Source organism: Nyctereutes procyonoides, unplaced genomic scaffold, assembly GCF_905146905.1.
Source record: "Nyctereutes procyonoides isolate TBG_1078 unplaced genomic scaffold, NYPRO_anot_genome, whole genome shotgun sequence".
Classification (NCBI taxonomy): Eukaryota; Metazoa; Chordata; class Mammalia; order Carnivora; family Canidae; genus Nyctereutes; species Nyctereutes procyonoides.
Window position 1 is genome coordinate 16,193,309 of NW_026575024.1, and position 21,327 is coordinate 16,214,635.

At 51.6% G+C, this 21,327-nt stretch overlaps 1 protein-coding gene across 1 annotated transcript in view; it reads left to right on the forward strand.

The window, feature by feature from the left end:
* The window catches only part of JPH2 (junctophilin 2), a 65,315-nt gene extending 44,302 nt beyond the window's left edge, over positions 1–21,013 (forward strand). Inside the window, exons 3-6 of the mRNA XM_055307597.1 lie at positions 13,954–14,072; positions 16,610–17,259; positions 17,990–18,084; positions 19,309–21,013. Of these exons, the coding sequence (XP_055163572.1) occupies positions 13,954–14,072; positions 16,610–17,259; positions 17,990–18,070 (850 nt within the window). The 3' untranslated portion in view covers positions 18,071–18,084; positions 19,309–21,013. The remainder of the gene's footprint in view (positions 1–13,953; positions 14,073–16,609; positions 17,260–17,989; positions 18,085–19,308) is intronic.
* The last annotated feature ends 314 nt before the right edge of the window (positions 21,014–21,327 follow it).

Here is a 21,327-nt window from a genome sequence, read left to right on the forward strand (position 1 = left end):
AGTCAGAGGGTGCAAGCTGTGGAGGGGAGAGCCCTCTGGAAGAGGGGCAGGGAATAAATACCCTGACCGTTCAGTCCTCCAGTCCTTGGCTGGGACCCCCTATTGGCCAAACCCAGCTGGGAGCCAGAGAGCAGGGGCACTGTGGATGCAGACCAGAGAGGCCTGTCTCCCAGGGCACACATCAGGGTGGAGAATGATGTGGTGGGGTGAGGGGAGGAGATGGGGCAGAAAGAAAGTCTCCAGCTCAGTGTGTGTGTGTGTGTGTGTGTGTGTGTGTGTGTGTGTGTGTGGTCCTCCCTCCCACCACCTCCCCTGCCATCTAGTTTCCATCCCAGTAGGCACCTACCAATTTCTTACCTATCCTTCCAGAAATACTCCATATATAGAGGAGCACACACACTTGTTTGTCTGCACAAGTGTTACATACAATATACATTAATTTACACCTTGCTCTTTAACTTGACATACCAGGACTCACTCTGTGCTAAAGATCTATCTTGTTCCGGGTACTGGCTGCGTAAAGTCCTTCAAATGGCCATACCATGACTTAGTTACCCAGTTCCCCATTGCTAGCTTTGGGTTTGTTTCCAGTCTTTTTGCTTTTACAAACCACGTTGCCATAAATGCCTTTGAACACATGTCATTTTGAGCATATCTGTTGGCCAGATTCCCAGAAGAGGAATCACTGGCGTAGAAAAAAAAGGTAGATGCCAAATTTCTAAAGGAAAAAGCTGAGCAATTTGAAATGATAAATACGGACATACAGAAACACAAAATTATTTAAGTGAAAAATCTGTGGTAGTGGTAGCTAGCACTCCTGTAGTGCTCACTCTGTGTGAGCCACTGCTCTGTATATTAACTCCTTTAATTATCATAGCAACCCTAGGAGATAGTAAGGGGTCTCCTCACCCAATTTCAACATGTGGCAGGGGAGAGGGGTTGTGGTTCTCCCCCAAGGACCCAAGTAATTCACCAATACCAGCAGGGGGTTCTGAGAATTCAACTCAATTCTGACATTATCTACCTGGAGATAGCATGGGATCCCACAAGTTAGGGGTTCAGTCCTACAAGATTGTCCCACCCCCATGCCATCTGCAAGTCCAGTGTGTCACCTGGGCTCCTGACTGACCAGCTGTAGAGAGGTGGTTCCAACAACCCACTTTGAGTTCAATTAATTTGCTAATGTAGCTCACAGAAATCAGAGAAACAATTTACTTACTACTAGATTATGGGTTTATTATAAAAGTATATAACTCAGAAGCAGCCAGGTGGAAGAGCCAGGCGGCTGTGTAGGGCATGATCTGGTGAAGGGCACACAGCTTCTGAGCCTCTCGAAGTGTGAGGCTTTTCCTGTACCCTCACGTATTCACCAACCTGGAAGCTCTCCAACACCATCCTTTTGGGTTTTTAATTTTTTTATTTTAAAAGGTTTTATTTATTTATGCAGAGACATAGGCAGAGGGAGAAGCAGGCTCCCTGCGAGGAGCCTAACGTGGGACTCCATCCCAGGACCCTGGGATCACGCCCTGGGCCAAAGGCAGATGCTCAACCACTGAGCCACCCAGGTGTCCCTCCTTTTGGGTTTTTATGGAGGTTTCATTGCATTGTCATGATTGATTAAATTATTGACCGTTGGTGATTGATTCAACCTCCAGCCCCTCTACTCCCCCCCCCCCCCCCCAAATCACAGGCTGGGACTGGAAGTTCCAACCTTCCACTCTTGGTTGGTTCTCCTGGCAACCAGCCCCCATCCTTGGGTGCTTTCTGAAAGTCACCTCATTATCATAGACTCAGGTGTGGTGGAAGGGGTTTGTTAGGAATATCGAGACACCCATTTTGTTTTTATGGCTCTGAAGTGGTTACAGGAACTGGAGACGAGACCAAAGATGACAAAAGATGCTCCCATTGCTCTTATCACTCAGGAAATTCCAAGAGTTTTGGAAATTGAGACAGGAACCCGGGAATGAAGACTAAGTATATGAGAACTATATTCTGGTCATCTGAATGATTAAATATATACACTTGACCCTTGACTAACATGTGTTTGAACTGCATGGGTCCACTTAAATACACAGATTTTTTTTCAGTAGTTACAGTACAGTAAATATATTTTCTCTTCCTTATGATTTTAATAACCTTTTCTTTTCTGTAGCTTACTGTATTATAAGAATACAGTGCATGGTGCATGTAACACACAAAATAAGTATTAATGTTATGTTATCAGTAAGGCTGATAATGTTTATGTTATCAGTAAGACTTCCAGTCAACACAGGCTATTTGTAGTTAAGTTTGTAGGGAGTCAGAGTTATACTTGGACCTTTGTGTGTGTGTGTGGGGGGGGGGTTGGTGCACCTAACTTCTGCCTTGCTCAAGGGTCAGGTGTATTTCTTATAAATCACAATAATGCAGATAGACATATTTTTGCAGGCCTTTGAACTGAGAGTCTCAGTTTCTTACTGCTGTTGGCCCGAGGCTGGCCTTCGTTGCTTGTCATGTGGACCTCCCCATCAAAGCCAGCAAGAAAAACTGCCAGCAAGAGAGAAGGCACTGTCTTCTGAAAATAATATGCCATCACCTTTCCCATGTTCTTTTATTTAGAAATAAATAAGTCTAAGTCTAGCCCACACACGAGGGGAGGGGATTACATAAGGACGTGGTTACCAGGAGCTGCCCAAGAAATCTGCCTCCCACCCTCCTTTTTAAAAAAAATTATTTATTCATGAGAGAGAGACACGCACACAGACATAGGCAGAGAGGGAAGCAGGCTCCACTCAGGGAGCCTGATGTGGGACTTGATCCCCGGACCCGGGATCACGCCCTGAGCCAAAGGCAGATGCTCAATTGCTGAGCCACCCAGGCATCCCAACCCTTGTCTTCAGGAGAGCAGATGGCTGCGCAGAGAAGTGAAGCACTTTTCTCAGGGCCACACAGCCTAGTGGATGACTCAGGGATTCAAATGCAGGTCGTGTGGCTTTAGGTTGCGTGCTCTTGAGCACTGTACCTCAACACTGAATTGTTGTTGTATTCAGAGCCCTGTTGAAAATGGGTTGTGCACATGGAAGCTCAGTGGATTCACAGTGCTATTGCTTTAATATGATTGTTTTTGTAGGTTCTAAAATGTGACTTTCAAACCTGGTATAAACTTTTTAAAATGGAAGTTTCTCTATGCTGCTCTGAGGATCTCAGCCAACTCAAGCAGAAGAGGCCTCCCTGCTGGCAACTGGGTTCCTGGTTGGACTGCAGGACCCAGTACTGTGTGGGGAAGGGGTGCAAGGCCTGAGGTCCCTGCCCTGTCATTTCACTGGTCACCCAAGTGCAGCCAGACCTTAGTCCTATACAGTCAGCCAGGCAGCTCCCAGACCTCATGGACTAGCCCTTTTTTGGGGGAGTAAGATTATCACTGCTGGTAACAATTAGCCCTAGGTCTTCTCAGAGGGCAGGGTTCACCCTGCCCTGTGGGAAAAGGCTGGCTGATGGCCGCTGGAGCCTTCTGGAGACTGGGCTTAAGCTGAGGCGGCACAGGGGGTGCATAGGGCACAAAGGCTTTGCTGCTGGAAGGCCTTGGATGCCCGTTCCAGCTGGCTCTGGCATTCACAGGCTCTGAGCCTCCTGCGAATGATTTTCTGAGCCTGTGTTTCTTCCCCTGTAAAGTGAGTTGTCTTGAGGATGACATGAGATCACACAAGTTGTTTTAGTTTCCAGTTGCTGCCATAACAAACTTCCACAAACGTGGGGCCTTAAGACAACACGGATTTATTCTTTTATGCTTCTGGAGGTGGGAAGTCTGAAATCAGCCTCCACACTGCAGCCAGGGTCAGCAGGGCTGGTTCCTTCTGGAGGCTCCAGGGGCGAATCCCATTCCTTGACTTTTCAGCCTTTCGTGGCCGCCCCCCACCCCTCAGCTTGCAGCCCCTCCTCTGTTTTCACATCACATGTGGCCAGTCTCTGCTTTTGTCATCACCTCACTTTCTCTCCTGCCATCCCGTCTCCCTCTGCCTCCTCTTATAAGGACATGCGTGATCACATTTAGGGCCTCCCTGGATTATCCAGGATAATCCGCACATCTCAAGATCCTTAATCATATCTGCAAAGCTCCTTTTGCCATATAAGGTCACATTCACAGGTTCCAGGGATTAGGACGGGGATATCTTTGGGGCCATTATTCAGCTGACCACATAGGTCAAGTGTCTGGCACATAATTAGCCCTCAGTAAACAGCACCTTTTATTACTTTGCCTCTGACTTCTAGGCTGGGGGCGGGGGTCGCACACTTGCTCACACGTGGAGGAGACTTCCCAGCAGGGCTGGGGGCTCTTCTTTGAGAAGGGAAGAAGGGTCCCTAGAGAATGTGATTTGGAAAGGTCACCTCCATGGCCTGGGGATTTCAGGCTGGGTTTCCAAGGTGGGGAGGTTCTCTAGGGCCTGAGGAGGTGGCACAGCCCCCTACTTCAACTAGAACAAAACCCCTTTATTGAAATTTTTCAGACTCTTCCATAGAGCCTACTATCTGCCGTGCCCTGTTCAAAATGCTTTACTACATTAATTCACGCTATAATCCCAACAACCCAGTGAGGTTGGGGCTATTCATGTCCCCATTTGACAGATAGAAAAATCAAAGCACAGAGAACTTGCTTATTGTGGCTTATTAAGTCATCCACAGTCATACAGCTGTGCTCCTAACCACCTCAAAATACCAAACTGTGAGTAGCAATTTTTTTCTTTTTAAAAAAGGAAACCTGTTTAATTTCAAAACTTTTCTACAATGAAGCCATGCCATTTTATACTCTATATTTTATAATATATAATATAAAATAATAGAAGACAAATTATGGACGTGTAACACACCAGATGGGCTTACTCCTGCTGTGTAGCCTTCTGTTTGTTCTGCTCTCAGGACCTTTCATCTAGTCTCATCTCTCTTACCAGATTCTACTGCCTTCCATGTCTTGCCCAGCATTCATTATAATAATAATGGACACACCATGTAAGCTCTTTGTGACTCAGTTTTCTCATTTGTACAATGATGGTAGTGCCTACCTCACAGGACAGCATAACCCTTAGGTTATTTCTCATTTTTAACTTATTAGAAGCAGTGCTTATGGATTTACACGTAAGTACTCAAACTAGAAAACTCTTAGAGGAAAATACTTTGCGACCACAGGTTAGGCAAAGCCTTCTTGGACCTGATACCAAAAACATAAGCAATGAAAGAAAAACACCAGGTACACTGGACTTCTTAAACTTAAAGACGCTTATGCTTCAAAGGACACTATCAAGAAAGTGAAAAGACAACCTACAGGAGAGAAAAATATTTGCAACATGGGATTGGCACTATCTGATAAGGGACTTCTATCTAGACTATATAAAGAACTTTTACAACTCAACACTAAAAAGACAAAAACCCAATTACAAAAAGGCAAAGGATCCAAATAGACATTTCCCTTCAAAAGATATACTAATGGCCATGAAGCCCATGAATAGGTGCTCCACATCATTAGCCATCCAGGAAATGCAAATCAAGACCATGTTGAGATGGCACCTCGCAAACCACCAGTATGAATAAAATTTAAAAGATGGATCTAATGACAAGTGTTAGTGAGGATGTGGAGAAACAGGAGCCTTCCTATGTTACAGGGACAATCTAAAATGGTGCAGCCACTTTGGAACCAGCCTGGCAGCTCCTTGCCTGGAACATGGAGTTACCATATGACCAAGAAATTCTATGCCCAGGTGTGCATCCAAGAGAAATGAAAACATAGAACCACATAAAAACTTGTACACAAATGTCCATAGCAACTAAAAAGTGGAAACAGCTCAAATGTCCACCGACTGAGAAGCAGGTGAGCTCAGTCTGGTTTATGGAGTATGTCTGGCAGCAGGAAGGAATGAAGGATGGATCCACCTGCAAATGGATGAACCTTAAAACAGGCTTCAGATGACATATCCTTCTACAAGAATGCATGTTTATGTCCCAATTGTGGGCAGTCCATAGGATTCTTTTTTTCTTTTTTAATTGGAGTTCAATTTGCCAACATATATCACCCAGTGCTTATCCCATCAAGTGCCCCCCTCAGTGCCCATCACCCAGTCACCCAGTCCATAGGATTCTGAAAGGAATTGCTGGTCAGCATTGTTACAATAGTAACAAAAAACATGAAAACGAAAGCTAATATTTGTTAAGTGCTCATTTCACACTCTCGGGACTTAATGAAGTATTATTATCCCTATTTTACAGTTGACGAGACTGAGACCAGTGAGCAAAGCTCAGATACCTCAAGTGTCGTGGGGCTCTTGATTTGGACTTGAGTGTCTGCCCTTAACCGCTCTAGGGAGGGGCTTCCCAGCAGGGGTTTAGCCCCATTTGCCAAATGAAGTCTGGGGGTGGGGTGGGGTGGAAAGATGTTCCCCCATCAGTCAGGACTCCCTGACTGTGCTCTTGGCTTATCCTTGGGGGAGGGAAAGGACTTTCTTCCAGGGAGCTCTGTGAGCGTGTGTCTGAACACCCCAGCTGTAGTTCCTTTTCGTGATTACTCTGACCATGATTGTTCTGGAGGAAATGGCCATGGCCAGCCAGAGCTGTGGGCGAGGGGCTATTTTGGGAGAGGACAGGGCAGTGGCATCTGAAGCATCCCTCACTGCAGGAAGACATTTGGCAGCATTATCCCTGTCAACTGCCTCTGCAGCCTCCAGACAGGCAGGCAGAGGTTTGAGCTGGGGCCTCTCATTACCCACTTCTGTCCTCCAAACATACCATGGGTTCCTTGTTCTGAGGATTGTTTTTTCATTTTAAAAATGAAAACATTGGTCTAATTTTTATTTAACAAATCAGTGGCATGTAGTACATTCAGGATTTTTAGTCCCCCCCCCCCAAATTATGCTTTTTTATTTTATTAACAAGCACTATATGCTCTTCCTATGGCCTGGCCACTGCTCTAAGAGCCAGATGACTGTTCATTACATCATTTATCCACTAGGTGCTGTTATTATCCTCATTTTACAGAGGAGGAGACTGGGATTCAGGGAGCTCAGACTTGCCAAAAGGTGTAAGGGGCAGAGTTCGGACCTTATACCCAAGCAACCTCGCTGGAGTTTCCCCCTCTTAGCCACTCTACCAAGCAGTTTAGAGGCTTTGCTCTATGCCCCTGTTCATTCATTGGTTTTCAGGGATGTGGTGTGGTTGTCTTGGCAGGGCGACATTAGGCTGTGAGTTCTTCACGTGGCTTCTGGGTCCTATTCATCCCCATCCCTGGTCCCAGCACATGGAGGACTTGGCCCAGAGTCGGTGGGAAGAGGGTGACAGCTTGGTGTAATGGATAAGAGCACTTTGCTAGCTGTGACCTTGAAAAAGGAACTCCCTCTCTCTGTGGTCATTTGCGACCACAGTACAGAGCAGGGCACAAACAACAAGGAACAGGTTAATATTGTTTTTTTTTTTTTTTAATTTTATTTATTTATTTATTCATGAGAGACAGAGAGAGGCAGAGACACAGGCAGAGGGAGAAGCAGGCTCCATGCAGGGAGCCCGACGTGAGACTCAATCCGGGGTCTCCAGGATCATGCCCTGGGCTGAAGGCAGGAGCTAAACCGCTGAGCCACCAGGGCTGCTCAGTATTGTTAATAGTAGTAGTAGAAGAGACAGTTCTTGAGTGAATGCATTAAAACAGGGATCAGAAAAAAAAAAAAAGAAAGAAACAAAAAAACAAGGATCAGCAATCATTTTCTGTAAAAGACCAAATAGTAAATATTTTTGGCCTTGCAGGTCACAGTCTATGTGGCAACTACTTAACTCTAGGCAATGTGTCAACAAATGGGTGTGGCTGGATTTGAGTAAAACTTTATTTATATGGACACTGAAACCTGAATTTCATGAAATTTTCACGTGTCAGAAAATATTACTCTTGGTTTTTTTTTTTTCATTCAACCATTCAAAAGTATATAAACCAGTCTCAGCCTCCAGGCAGTAGAGCAGCAAGCAGTGGGCTAGATTTGGGCTAGATTTGGCCTCCTGACACAGTTTGCCAACCCCCTGCACTAGAATATGAGCTTTGCAAGGGGTTTTGGATGTTTGCTTTGCTGTTGTGTCCGCAGTACTCAGAACAGTGTCTTGCACACAGTAGGCACTCCAGAAAGTTGTATTAAATGAGTGAATCAATATGTAGAAGTGAGTCTTGAGCTGGCCCTTTAAGACTGGAGGGTGGACGGAGGTGAGGAGTGTTCTAGGTGGGGGAACAGCCTGAGTAAAGGCTTGGAGTCAGGGGTGAGTCCAGCAGGTATCTCCCTTAGCCCCTGAAACCATCCATGCCTGGGGGAGCTGCAGCCCGGACCTAGGGGTGGGGGAAAGGGCTGGGGGAAGGGAATGCTCTCAGAAGTGGTTCTGTTGGGTTATCGCCCTGCCCCTATCCCAGAACCACCAGCCTTATTTTTAACCCTGCTGACAACGATAATCCGAATGAAATCAAGAAGACTGACTGATCCTTGCCCTTCCCCCTGCCCCAGTTTCTGCTGGTTCCTTTCCCCCTGTGGGTCAGAGCCACACTCAGAGACCCTCCCCCTGTGGCCTCAGCCCAGGCACAGGAGAAGTGGGTCCAGCGTTTCCCTAGCAGGACCTGGACTCAGAGAGGGATCCTGGTGTTTGAGGAGAAACCCTCGAAGCCCCTCTGGGAGTTGGACAGGCTGGGAGCTGCCCAGCTGGTTTCCTCTGCCAGGACACCTTCTCAAACTTCAGTGAGCAGGAAGCCTCCGGAGGGCTGATAACACAGATTCCTGGGCTCCTCCCCCTGCCGCTCAGGTCTGGGGTGGAGCCTGAGAACCTGCATTTCGGACAAGCTCCCAGGTGATGAAGGGCCCGGGAGGGTGATGGGGCCACACTGTGAGTGGCCCTGGCCTACAAGGGCCTCTGGGCAGCAGCAGGCCCTCCGCCCTCACCCTCTGACCGGCCTCGGGCTGCGCTGCGAAGGCAGCTGGTGATAGACCCGTCAGAACTGCCTGGCGAGGGTCCGGGGCGCCTGCCCCGACGTTGCGTTAAGTGCCCTGGGCTTTATTTTGAGCGTGGGAAGCCTTGCAAAGATTTTAAGCAAGAGTTGAGGCCGCTGGACAACTGGATTAAGCCAGCCCACGGTGCCACTGCAATCAGTTGTAGGGAGCACGTCGGGGGGCTTTGAGGAGCAGTGACGGAAGGAGGGAGAGGCTGCAGATGCTGGAGCCCTAGCAGGAGTAGGAGAGGGGACCTGGTGAGTCATGGCCTTGGCTGCGGCTGGGCTGCGGCAAGGAGATGAGGAGGAGGGAGCGGGAGAACACTGGCGTGCCTGGCTCGAAGGCTGGGAGCCATTCCTGAGACCAGAGATGTGGGGGAGGGCTGATAAGGGGTTCAGTCAGCCAGACTGACAGACACAGGGAAGGGGGGGTGTGCTTCCTTTGAACACGGCAGCCCTCATTGCCCCTTTCTCCACCCCTGTTCTGGCTGTTCTGGGTGGGGTCCACGGTTGATCCCCCAGTGCTTCTGGGGCTCTGTGCGCAAGCCGTCATGCTGGCCTTAGGAAGAGTCCTGCAACACAGCTTCCCTGGGCACCAGGAAGCAAGCAAGCACCATCCAGCTTGTGTTACCAAAAAAGGACATTTTCTCTGTTTGAAGGTTTGCCCAGCCCTTCCCCCCCCCCCCCCCCCCACCTGGGGTTTCAGATTTCCAGGGAAGTGTTTCTGGAAAGTGTAGGACTTTGAATCACATGCATCTGTGTACAGGCAAATATGAACCTGGGGATATGCACGTACCACATTCAGTTCTGTTGTCATAAACCTTATTTTTTCCTCCTCCTCCTCTTCCTTCATCACCACCTCTACCACCACTGCTTTCTCTACCACCATCACCTCCACCTCCTTCACCACCACCATCACTCCACCTCCATTGTGTCTTCCACCACTACCTCCTCCATTATCACCTCTACCTCCAACACTACCTCCTTCACCACTACCACCACCACCTCCACCTCCCACCCCCCGCCATCACCATCACTTCCACTTCCTCCACCACCACCACCATCACCTCCACCTCCATCGTGTCCTCCACCACTACATCCTCCATCATCACCTCTACCTCCAATACCACCTTCTCCACCACCACCATCTCCTCCACCACTGTCGCCACTGTCACTACCACCATCACTGACTCCACCACTGCTTCTACCACCATCACTTCCGTCACCACCACCACCACCACCACCACCTCACCTCCTCCATCACCACCACTGTCACCACCACCTTTCCCACCATTACACCACCACCACCACCACTACCTCATGAGTCACCACTGCCTCCACCTCCATCACCACCTCCACCACCATCACCACCACCAATCACCACCCTCTCCGCTCAGACCCATCCTGACCTAAACACTTTTCATATGCTGCCTCTTAAATCGTTAGTTTTCATAGCAATTCCAAGAGGGGAGAATTACGATCTCCATCATACAGATGAAGAAACTGGGGCACAGAGAGGCAGAGCTACTCACTCACAGTCCTGGAGTCTCAATGGGGTTGGGACTCGGGTGACATGAGCAAGGTCATGCAGAAGTATAGGGTCTGATCTAGTTTTTATTTAAATTTTGATCATAACTTGTTCATTAAGGATTTTTGGCATTATTTCTGACTTTTAAAAATATTGCTTTAAAGTATCGTTTTATCTTGCTTCCTGAGTTTTTCACATCTTCCTAAATTTTGAGCCTGCGGTAAATGCCTCACTTGTCTCACCTTAGTGCCAGCCTTGGCAGAGCCAAAATTGGAATCGAAAGTTGTGCTCTGGGCTATTCCTTGTGGTGCCCCTTTGCTCAGACCTGTGCATGTGCATGAGCTCATTTATGTACTCTTTTTTTTTTTTTTAAGTAAACTCTATATCCAATGTGGGCCTCAAATTCATGACCCCGAGATCAAGAGATCAAGAGCCACTAAGCCAGCCAGGCACCCCACCTTTGTGTATTCTTTCCTTTAGTAACCATTACTGTGGCAGTGTGGCATAGCAGAGGGCAGGGCTTGGAAGTCAGTTCTAGGTCTGACCGCCACCACTCATTATCGACTGTATAGCCTGTGGTCAAAGGCACAGACTCTAGAGCCCAGAAGGCCTTGGTTTGAAGTCTTCCTCTGCCACTTGCATTAGTTCCTTAAAACCTCGTGCCCTGCATTTCTCCTCTGTAAAGAGGAATGGTGGTAGTACCATCTGCCACCCAGCGTGATTGGGGATCAGATGAGTTCATTTCTGTAAACCCCGTGGCATGTAGTAAATGCTTTGGGTTAACCATCAGTGTACTTTCTTGAGAAGATAACCTCTCTGAGCCTCAGTTTCCCCATGTGTGAAGTACGAACAGTAAGAACCACCTCAGGCAGTTTTGAGGATTGAGGGGGATAGCGTAGGTAAAGGGCCTTTCATATGGAAGGAGCTTCATAAAAGCTGTATCCCTTATTCCAGGCCCAATTCTGTAGACACTGGAGACTGAGATACAAAGACAAACACACATCAACTCCCCAAACTCATCAGCAGTGTGGACACTGAGTTGACCTTTCAGTTGCCCAAAGGCACTGAGCTCTTGCTGTCTCTCTCAGGGCCTTTGTACCTGCTCTGTCCTCTACCTGCCTTGCTGTCCCCACCTGTCCTGTTATTATGGCTCTAACTTTTGTTTCATCTAACTTTATCTCAACTTAAATGTCCCATTCTCAAAGAAACCTTCCCTGACTCCACCCCTGCCACCAATCTGTACCATCTTCCTATCCATGTTCACTGCCTTCTATACTCTTCCTTCATAGCACTTCTCACAGTTGCAGTTGAGGATTTTTCACTTAATCACATTTTATTAGAGATGTTTTGTTGTTTGTTTACCACCTTCCTCCCTCACTTGACAGTGAGGACAGGGACAGGGTTTGTCTTCCCCACGGGAGTCTCTGCCCTTGGCTCCTGGCCAAGCGTGGCACATGTTCCAGAGTAGTGTTCAAGCACATAATCACTGGAGTCATCTTGCCTGGGTTCAAAATCCTAACTCCTGCACTTCATGACCCTGAGGCCCAGGACAAATTATTTCACTTGTCTGTACTTCCACTTTCTTTTCTGTAAAATCTGGAAAATAACAACGGCACCGGCTTCCCTAAGGTATGATGATGATTACACAAGATAATCTTCATAATTCCTTTAGAATGGTACCTGGCCCATTCATAACGAAGCTATTATTATTTCAGTAAGTGCTCCTGGCTAGACTAACAGCTGAAACAAACAAACATCCCTGAAATCTCAGGTGGTTAACACAGCAAACATGTAAGGCCTGCTTTAATGTTCCATATTGAATGTTTAATACCTAAATGTGCTGTGTTCCAGTGTGGGACTGTGGCAAGGAAACTTTGCACTGTGCAAGAATCCTTTCTAGACCTGGGTTCCTTCCACTATGTTTCTTAACGTGGGGCCCACAGCGGGTTTTGTGGATGGAATTCAGGGAGTCCATGAACTTGGATGCTGTCTTAGTTAGACTGCCTAGAAGCTGAGCCTGAGGTGGGGATTCTTGAGCAGATTATTTTTATGAGGGGACACTCTCAGGACAGAGGGGTAGTGACAGAAGCAGAGTAGGGTTGAGAAGTGACCAAGGAAGGGTGTGCTCTCACCTGCAGTCCTGCTTCAGTCTGACCCCATGGTGGGGGTTCTGGAGCCTGGCTTGTACCACAGAGTTGGTTCCTCCTGGAGCAGGAAGGGGACTGGTGGGTGTCATAGGTCATTAGTTGTGAGCTGCCACCCAACGTGGCTTCTCTTGGGTGCAGTTCCCTGGGACAGCAGTGAGCCATTAGCAGCCAGTACAGGAGCTAGGGCTGGGTGTATTTTCCCAGAGAAGGGATCTGGGCAGGGCACCACAAGTGTCTACAACAGATGGGAAAACTATCTTTTTTACTGACCTCTTACTGAAATGTAGCATTTGCTTCAGTGATGGAGGTAGGCAATAAACCATCGTAGTAGTAGAAATATCTGTGACTTTCTCACCAGTGGAAATCATATTATTATTGTTTCAGATATCTTTCTTATAAAGATTTTATTTTTTTAAGTAATCTTCATACCCCATGTGGGCTTCAGACTCCCAAGATCAAGAGCCACATGGTCCCCCCCACTGAGCTACCCAGTGCCCCTTTCACAGATATCTTTCAAATGTCCTTTATACTGATCTGTACTTTAAAAATTGTAGTAAGTACACTTAGATATTTTGATGTGTTAATAAAGAAGGACATGCATTATATTACAGATTTGTTCCTTTAAATATTTTGGTAACAGTGTGTCAATATAATTGCATCCCTTTGTAATCCTACGTATTTTATGGTTTTTTTTTAAAGATTTTATTTATTTATTCATAGAGCTGCAGAGAGAGAGAGACAGAGACACTGGCAGAGGGAGAAGCAGGCTCCATGCAGAGAGCCTGACGTGGGACTCGATCCAGGGTCTCCAGATCATGCCCTGGGCTGCAGGCGGCGCTAAACCGCTGCGCCACTGGGGCTGCCCGTCTTTTATGTATTTTAAAATATTATTCTGTGAAAGGGTTCCTAAGAGTCACCAGATGCCAAAGGGGCCTGTGACACAAAAGAGGTTAAATTCCCCATTCGGGGTGTTGGCCTTTCCTCCTTTCACCCGGCAACAGGGGGAAAGGAGACAATGTAGAGGACTGTAGAGGAGGTTTTTATGGGCCAGGCCTGGAAACAGCATACATCATGTCTTCCCACAGTGCACTGGCCAGGACTCAGTCACCTGACCACACTGATTGCAGGGGAAATGTAGCCCATCTGTGTGCCCAGAGGAAGAGGAAATGGTCTAGGGGATGCACAGTAGTCTGGGCCACATGGTTCAATACATATACATTGAATGAATGCTCTGTTCATGTATCTTTTGTGGGCAGAGGTCTGGTTTTCTGGAGGGATCCTGAGTCTCTACTATGTTGTCTCCTTAGGACGAGCCACGCCAAGGCCAAAGCTGAGGCAGCAGAACAGGCCGCCCTCGCTGCCAACCAGGAGTCCAACATTGCTCGCACTTTGGCCAGGGAGCTGGCTCCAGACTTCTACCAGCCAGGTAGGGCCAGCCAGGGTGGAGACGGGCAGGACAGGGTGAGGGGAGGTCCCCCAGGGTTGGACCATTTTTCTTTTTTTTTTTTTTGGGAAGCTGAGATGCCAAGTGGGTCCACAAATGTCCGTGAGTTCAAGAAATGGGGGGTGGGGGGTTGTATGGTGAAAGCATAGGATGGAGTAACACTAGGGACTCATGCTGAGATGGGGGAATCAGAGATTCCCAGTTGTGGACTGGACCCACTCTAGGCTGCTTCCTCTTTCTCCTGCAGGCAGGGCTGACAGTTGAGCTGATGAAGCTTAGTAAAGAGAGGAGTCTCTGTGGATGAGGAGGCAAAAAGCCTTCGTGCTCTTGCTCATCCCTTTCAGTTTGGCATTGAGTGTTGCCCATGTGTCAGGCACTGTGCTGGGCTCTGGGGTACAAAACTGGGATTCCGGGATCCAGAATCTAGAGGAGCAGAGAATCATCAAGGCAGCATATCAGGGAGTGAGGCATGTATTTGCCTCCTGACTCCGCTGCTGACCAGCTCAGCGACCTTGTTAAGTTCTTTAACCTCTGTAAACCTCAATTTTCTGATCTTTAAAATAGAAGTAAGAATAATACTTACTTTTTTTAAAAAAAAATGATTTATTTTTCATGAGAGACACAGAGAGAGAAGGCAGAGACACAGGCAGAGAGAGAAGCAGGCTCCCTGCAGGGATCCCAGTGCAGGACTCAATCCCGGATCCCAGGATCACGCCCTGAGCCAAAGGCAGACACTCAACCACTGAGCCACCCAGGCGTCCCTAATACTTACTCTTGGAGGGTAGTGGATCAAATGCATGTCAGGTGGGGAGCACAGGGCTCAGTCCATATCGAGCTCTCATGTCACCGTTAGGATTAAATTCCACACAGCATAAATTCTGTATGACTAGACCAGGGGCTTTGGGAGCTCACAGGGAGCCCTTAGCCCAGTCAGGCAGGGAGATGCTAGAGAAGGCCGCCCTCAGGAGAGGCCCTTTGAGCTGAATCTTGAAGGCTGAATGAGCGTTCACCAGGTCAGTGGGTCTCAAACATGACACAGCATGCTGGGCCAACCCTTAGTTTCTGATTTAGTAGGTCTGGGGTGGAGCCCACAACTGTGCTTTTCCTTCTTTCTTCTTTCTTTTTTTTAAAGATTTTATTTATTTATTTTAGAGAGAGAGAGATGGAGCGGGGTGGGGTGGAGGGTGAGCAGAGGGAGAGGGACAGGCAGCCACTGCACTGAGCACAGAGCCCAACGCAGGGCTCAATCCCAGGACCCTGAGATCATGACCTGATCCACACAGGGACCCCTGAATGTGCTTTTCTAACAAGGACCAGGCAATGCCCATGCTGCTGGATGCTGCTGGTTTGGGAACGTTCATTGAGAATCATGGCACCACGTAGTGCTGTGTGGGCCGGGCAAACAGAGGAAGGGACTGCGGGTGCAAAGGCACAGAAGGTTGGAGTAGAGTGGCAGGCTGGGAGGCTAGATAGTAAGCCAGGCAGGAGCTGGTGGGAAGACACTTCGGAGTAAGAAGAACCCAGCAGCCCCTGTGTCTGTAGAGATTTGGCGTGTGGGAGCCCAGCGGGTGGGAGATTGCTGTTCTCATTGAAGGGTTTTGTGGTGAATGGCATGGTTAGGCTTTATTTTAGAAATGTTAGGGGATCCCTGGGTGGCGCAGCGGTTTGGCGCCTGCCTTTGGCCCAGGGCGCGATCCTGGAGACCCAGGATCGAGTCCCACGTCGGGCTCCCGGTGCGTGGAGCCTGCTTCTCCCTCTGCCTGTGTCTCTGCCTCTCTCTCTCTCTCACTGTGTGCCTATCGTAAATAAATAAAAATTCAAAAAAAAATATTAAAAAAAAAAAAAAGAAATGTTATTCTGGCTGTAGCAGGGAGACCACAGGGGACCAGTTGGGGGACCTTGCAGTGCAGATGCATACCTGGGAGGCTAGATTGCCTCCCTGCACAGCACTCCCCTTGCTGGTCCCAGGAAGACCGACACCTCTTGGCATTGCCTCCACCTTGGGTGCTCATAGCTACGGCTGTCGCCATGTGCCAGGCCCTGAGTTTTGCATTTTTCATGCATTTTTTTCCCCATTAGCATTTATGAAATAGGCGTGATTGGGCCATTTTTCAGATAAAGGAATGGAAAGAAACCAGTGTCACGGTGAAAAGCAGAAACACTGGAGCCAGTCGGACTGGATTGCTGGTGCTGGCTCTACCCCTTGTCAGCTGGGTGACTTTGGGCAAGTGGTGTTACCTCTCCGAGCCTCCCTTTCTTCATCTGTAAACATGAGGCCAGTAACAGCATGGACCTCTCAGGGTTGTTAAAAGGCGGCAATGAGCTACTCTTTGGAAATTGCTTGGCACGGTGTTGGGCCCACCCTGGACCGTAGGCAGGTGCTGGCTGGGCGGCGAGGTTACACGGCTTGCGCAGGGTCGCAGGGTCAGGGGCGGTGGGACCCGGTTCGGGTTCGGGGTTCAGGGTTCGGGGTCCGGGGTCCGGGGCCAGCCTCGCTGAATCCACCCCCTCCCCCGCAGGACCGGAGTATCAGAAGCGCCGGCTGCTGCAGGAGATCCTGGAGAACTCCGAGAGCCTGCTCGAGCCCCCGGAGCGGGGCCCAGGGCCCGCGGGTGCCCCGCCGCCCGCCCGCGAGAGCCCGCAGCTGCACGAGCACGAGCCCCCCGCGCCCGAGGGCGGCCCCCCGTCGCCGGCAGGGACGCCCCCGCAGCCCAAGCGGCCCCGCCCGGGGGCGGCCAGGGAGCGCCCCGCGAGCCCGCGCGCCTGGAACGGGGAGCCGGCCGCCGAGCGCATGGCCATCGAGGCGCTGCAGCCGCCGCCCGCGCCGCCGCCCGAGCCCGAGGTCGCGCTGTACCGGGGCTACCACAGCTACGCCGTGCGCACCGCCCCGCCCGCGCCGCCGCCCTTCGAGGACGAGCCCGAGCCCGCGCCCGCGCCCGCGCCCGAGCCCCGGGCCGCGGGGCCCGACTCCGCGCCGCCGTCGCCGGCCGCCGCCCCCGAGCTCGCGCCCGAGCCCCCCGCCAAGCTGGAGCCCAAGCCCATCGTGCCCAAAGCCGAGCCCAGGGCCAAGGCCCGCAAGACTGAGGCCCGGGGGCTGACCAAGGCGGGGGCCAAGAGGAGGGCTCGGAAGGAGGCGGCCTCCGCGGAGGCCGAGGCCGAGGTGGAGGAGGTGAGGCCGGGGGCGGTTCCGGCGCGGAGGATTTGGGGGCGGGTCAGCGATGGCGCGGGACGGGCGGGGAGGCCCCGGCAGGGATGTGGGCGGAGGCCAGTGCAGCCTAACGCCGGAGGACTTGGTGGCGTAAAGTACACTGCGGAGTCGCCCCACCTTGGGGCAGGGGGCAGCCCTTTGTGCCTGCTGGCGGGTGAGCAGGGGGCAGCTGCGGAGAAGGGAGGGCTGGGAGCCCTAAGCAGCTCAGGGGCGGGGAGTGCACCTGGGAGCCCGGGGCGACCTGAGCAGGGCGTCTGCTGCAAGGTGTAGCAGGGAGGGCTTCCTGGTAGTGGAGGAAGGACCCAGGAGGGCTTATTAGAGGGGCCTGGGAGCTAGAAGCCAGGGATCACGAGCAAGGCAAGATTCAGTGAGACCAGTGAATATGGTCCCAGGAGGGTTAGCAGGAAGGAAGGCACGTTCTGGCTTCCAGGCCCACTGCTGCCCACTGTGTGCTTTGGGACACATCCGTTCTCCTCTCAACCCTAAATGGTTTGGTTAATCATTTCCCAGAATCCTTCCAGCCGCGAGGGCCTGCTGTCCAGGTGCTGGACACAGCAGGGAGCAAAGCAAGGGGTGCTCTCAGGAGGGTTCTTTCAGAAGTTCCTGCTCCTCTGTCTAGCCTTGCTGGGTCTTGGGTACGGGTATTTCCGAGGCCATAAGGACTCAGGCGGCTTCTCTCCACTGCTCCCAGGTCCCCAACACCGTCCTTATCTGCATGGTGATCCTGCTTAACATCGGCCTGGCCATCCTCTTCGTTCACCTCCTGACCTGACCCTTGTCTACCAGGTGTGTCTCCCAGGGGGTGGGAGCCTGTAGAGAGCTCCGGGCACCAGGGTGATGGAGGAAGGATGTTGCCTACTGGGCATCAGTCCTGTGGCTAATTGAGGCCCATCCCCCAACAGGGGCAGGAACAGTTTGGTGATTTGAAAGATCACACGTTCCCCAACACGCGCGCGCGCGCACGCACACACACACATACACAGACATAGCTCGTTAGCTCAACATGTGCAGGGCACCTGCTTCCTGTCAGGTGAGCACTGGGGGCTTCACTCACTCACTCATTCATTCAACCACCACTTACTGAGCAGCTACTCTGCTGGGATCCAGGGATACAGCAGGGACCCACTCCCACCCTAAGAGACGGGGCAAAGATAGAGTAAACCCTTAACTTACAGCTCCTTATGCCAAAGTCAGACATCGCATGCGGCACAGCAGCTTCTCCCCAGACTCCCACAGTCTCAGCTGAGCCTGCCTGAGATGGGCAGACCCTCTTCTCTCTGCTCTCCGTTTCTCTCTTGCCTGCTTCAGTCTGTAATCCCTCTGACTTTATCCTCCCCATCCCCCAGTCCTCTCTTCCAGAAACTCCCGGTGTTAGTTGTCCCTCCCCCCGCCAAGGCTCAGTAAGGTCCTGTGAAAGAGGCGGACTGGTCTGCGCTGAGGAAAGTGGCTCTTGTGGGTCTCAGGGTGAAAAATCTACAAGACAAAGTCTTTTCTCTGCTAGGACCAGCCTTCACACCATAAATCCTGTGCTTGGTGATGCTGACAGAGTTTCTGCCTCTTGCCCTGCCCCCAGCCAAAGACCCCTCCCTCAGTCCTAGCTGTAGTGTGGGCTGGAGGCCCCTCCTTGGTCCCAGGAGAAAAGAAATCTCTGTCCAATCACCCAGTAAATAGCGACAATATTAGCCTGGTAGGTGGTGCCCTGGGGGTGAGTACTGAGCTCTGCAGGGCCCCTGTGTCGGGGCATCTGGGCATGATGGCTGCAGGGACAGCTTAATGACTGGAAGGCTGGGGTAAGCCAGGTGTCAGTGGGGAGGTGGAGGGCAGGGGACCAGCAAAGCCAGGACTGGCCTCAGGGACTTGTCTTACAAGGGGTAGGGGGCAGGGCTGCCCTGGGGGCTGGGAGAAGTGGCTTCTTGCCCCAGAGAACATCAAGCCTGAGGCTGGAACCTGGCTCAAGGGCTTCCTCCCTCCCTCCCTCTCTCACCCCAGCCTCTTGTGGTCTCTTTGCAGAGCCAGGAGTTCCTGCTGAGGATGTGAGGACCCATCTTCCAGCATTACCAGTCCAGGTGGCCAAGGAGGACTGAACTCTAGACCTGGAGCCCTGGGGTCCAGCTCACATCCACACCACATCCGTTTAAGGAGGCCTCCCGTGGCACCTGCCCTGGGTGGCAGTGGTGCCCAGAGCAATAGAATGTGCTGAGGGTCCTCCGGGAGCTCTGTGCCCTGTGGCAGGGAAGCCTCGAAGGAAGCGCTCTGGTCTCTTGAGCGCTCCTGTCCCTCATCCTCATCTATTCCCTCGCCTTGCTGCTAGGGTCCCCCTTCCCTGAGCTTTTGTGTGTTTTGGGAGAAGTCACTAGACCAGGATCATCAGACTAACTCCCAGCCCCTTTCCTTCCACCCCTGCCCTGCTTTATTTTAATCGTCTGGGTGCCGAGGGAGTGACGGATCCCCATGGCCGGTGAGCAAGGGAGCCACCCTCAGTGTGGAGGCCCTGCCTTTCATGGGCTCCATGCAGCACACATGCTGTCCCTTGCTGACAGATGTTCAGGACGCCAATAGAGGAAATGGACATGCTCAGTTTGAACACCCCCGACACGGTGCTCCGGTCTCCGCCCCCTTGTCCAGTTAGCCCTCTTCTGGGCCAAGAGAAGGGGGGGACACTCAGGCACTAGAACCTGTGGCTGAGAAGCCACTGACCAGGTGGCCAGGGTGGGAGCGGGAAGAAGGGCTAAGTGGCATTCAGGATGGCCCCTGTGATCGAGTGCGCCGGAGCCTGAGGCTGCCATTGCGTCTGGGGCTGCCGGTGTGCCCGGGGTGCCAAAGGGCCACCCTGCTGGAGTCCTGGGGCTGCCAGCATAGAGTTAGCCCGCTGCCCACGCCGGGGCCCACCGTGGCCCGAGGGAGCAGGAGCGTGGAAGCCCAGGCGGATTTCCCTGGGGTAGACTCTCAGGCAGGTGCTCAAGACAAGCTGTTTGTGAACCAGCATTTCGCAGAGAGAGAAGAGCAAGTCTGGAGGCCCCCGTGGGTGCAGTCTGTTGGACAATAAGCCCCTCGGCTCGCTTGGCAGAAGATGGTGTTTGCATGTAGCTCATTACAGATGTTTTGTACCACACTGGGTCTCCGGTCCCTTGTGCTTGCCGGGGCGGGGTGGAGGCCGAGGGCTCCGGGCCCCTGCGCCCCGGGGGGACAGAGGGAAAGGGCTTCTTGGCCCTTCCAAACCCAGGGAAGGTTGTGGCCATGGCATCCAAGCGGAGCCACAGGGATGTGGGATGTGGACCTTGGGGGCTTTGGCGGTGTGGTCTAGCCTCCCCAGCGCAGCTCTGCAAGCTGGAGTCTGCTTCTGATGAGACTGGCCGTGCCTTTCCCGCGCGGTGCTTGGGAGCCGTCCTCCAGCTCACACGTGGGGCCTCACGGCGAGGTTGGCATCTCGGACTGCGTTTCTTAGAGAGGAGCCTGCCGTTCTCCCGTCCCCTGCCAGCCCGTGGCTCTGCATCCGTGTCTGGGCTTTTCTGGACTCTGAGGGAATCCACTGCTCAGGGCCGGTGGGTCCCGGGCCTTGGCTCTGAGAGCCTTGTCCACACTTGGGGCTGGCCCAGTGCTGGGGATAAGCCTCTGGGTAGCAGAGCTCCCGGGCCTAGGGTTAGGGCTGGTGTTTGGGGTGAGGGTTCAGGGTGCTGCAGTCTGTACAATAATAAACCTGCATCTGCTCGCGGGCTGTGGCGGGGCTGTGGTGTCTGCTTGTGGGCGGTTGAGGGACTGGCTAAAGGGGCAAGAGAGGCTGGGAGCCCTGTCTTTTTCTTACAGTTCCCATACTACCTCTTGAGAGGAGGCCTAAGGGCTTCAGTTCTGCTGGGGCAGATCAAAGACCTGGGGCAAACCCTGAATTTCTAAAGCAGACTTCCAGAACCTTCCATGAGCAACATATGGCAGTCCTTCTCAGCCACTCCTGTGACCCTCAGTTTCACCATCTCTAAAACAGGGAAAGTAGTACCTGCCTCCCTCAGGCTGTGGTGGGATTCCACGAAGTGT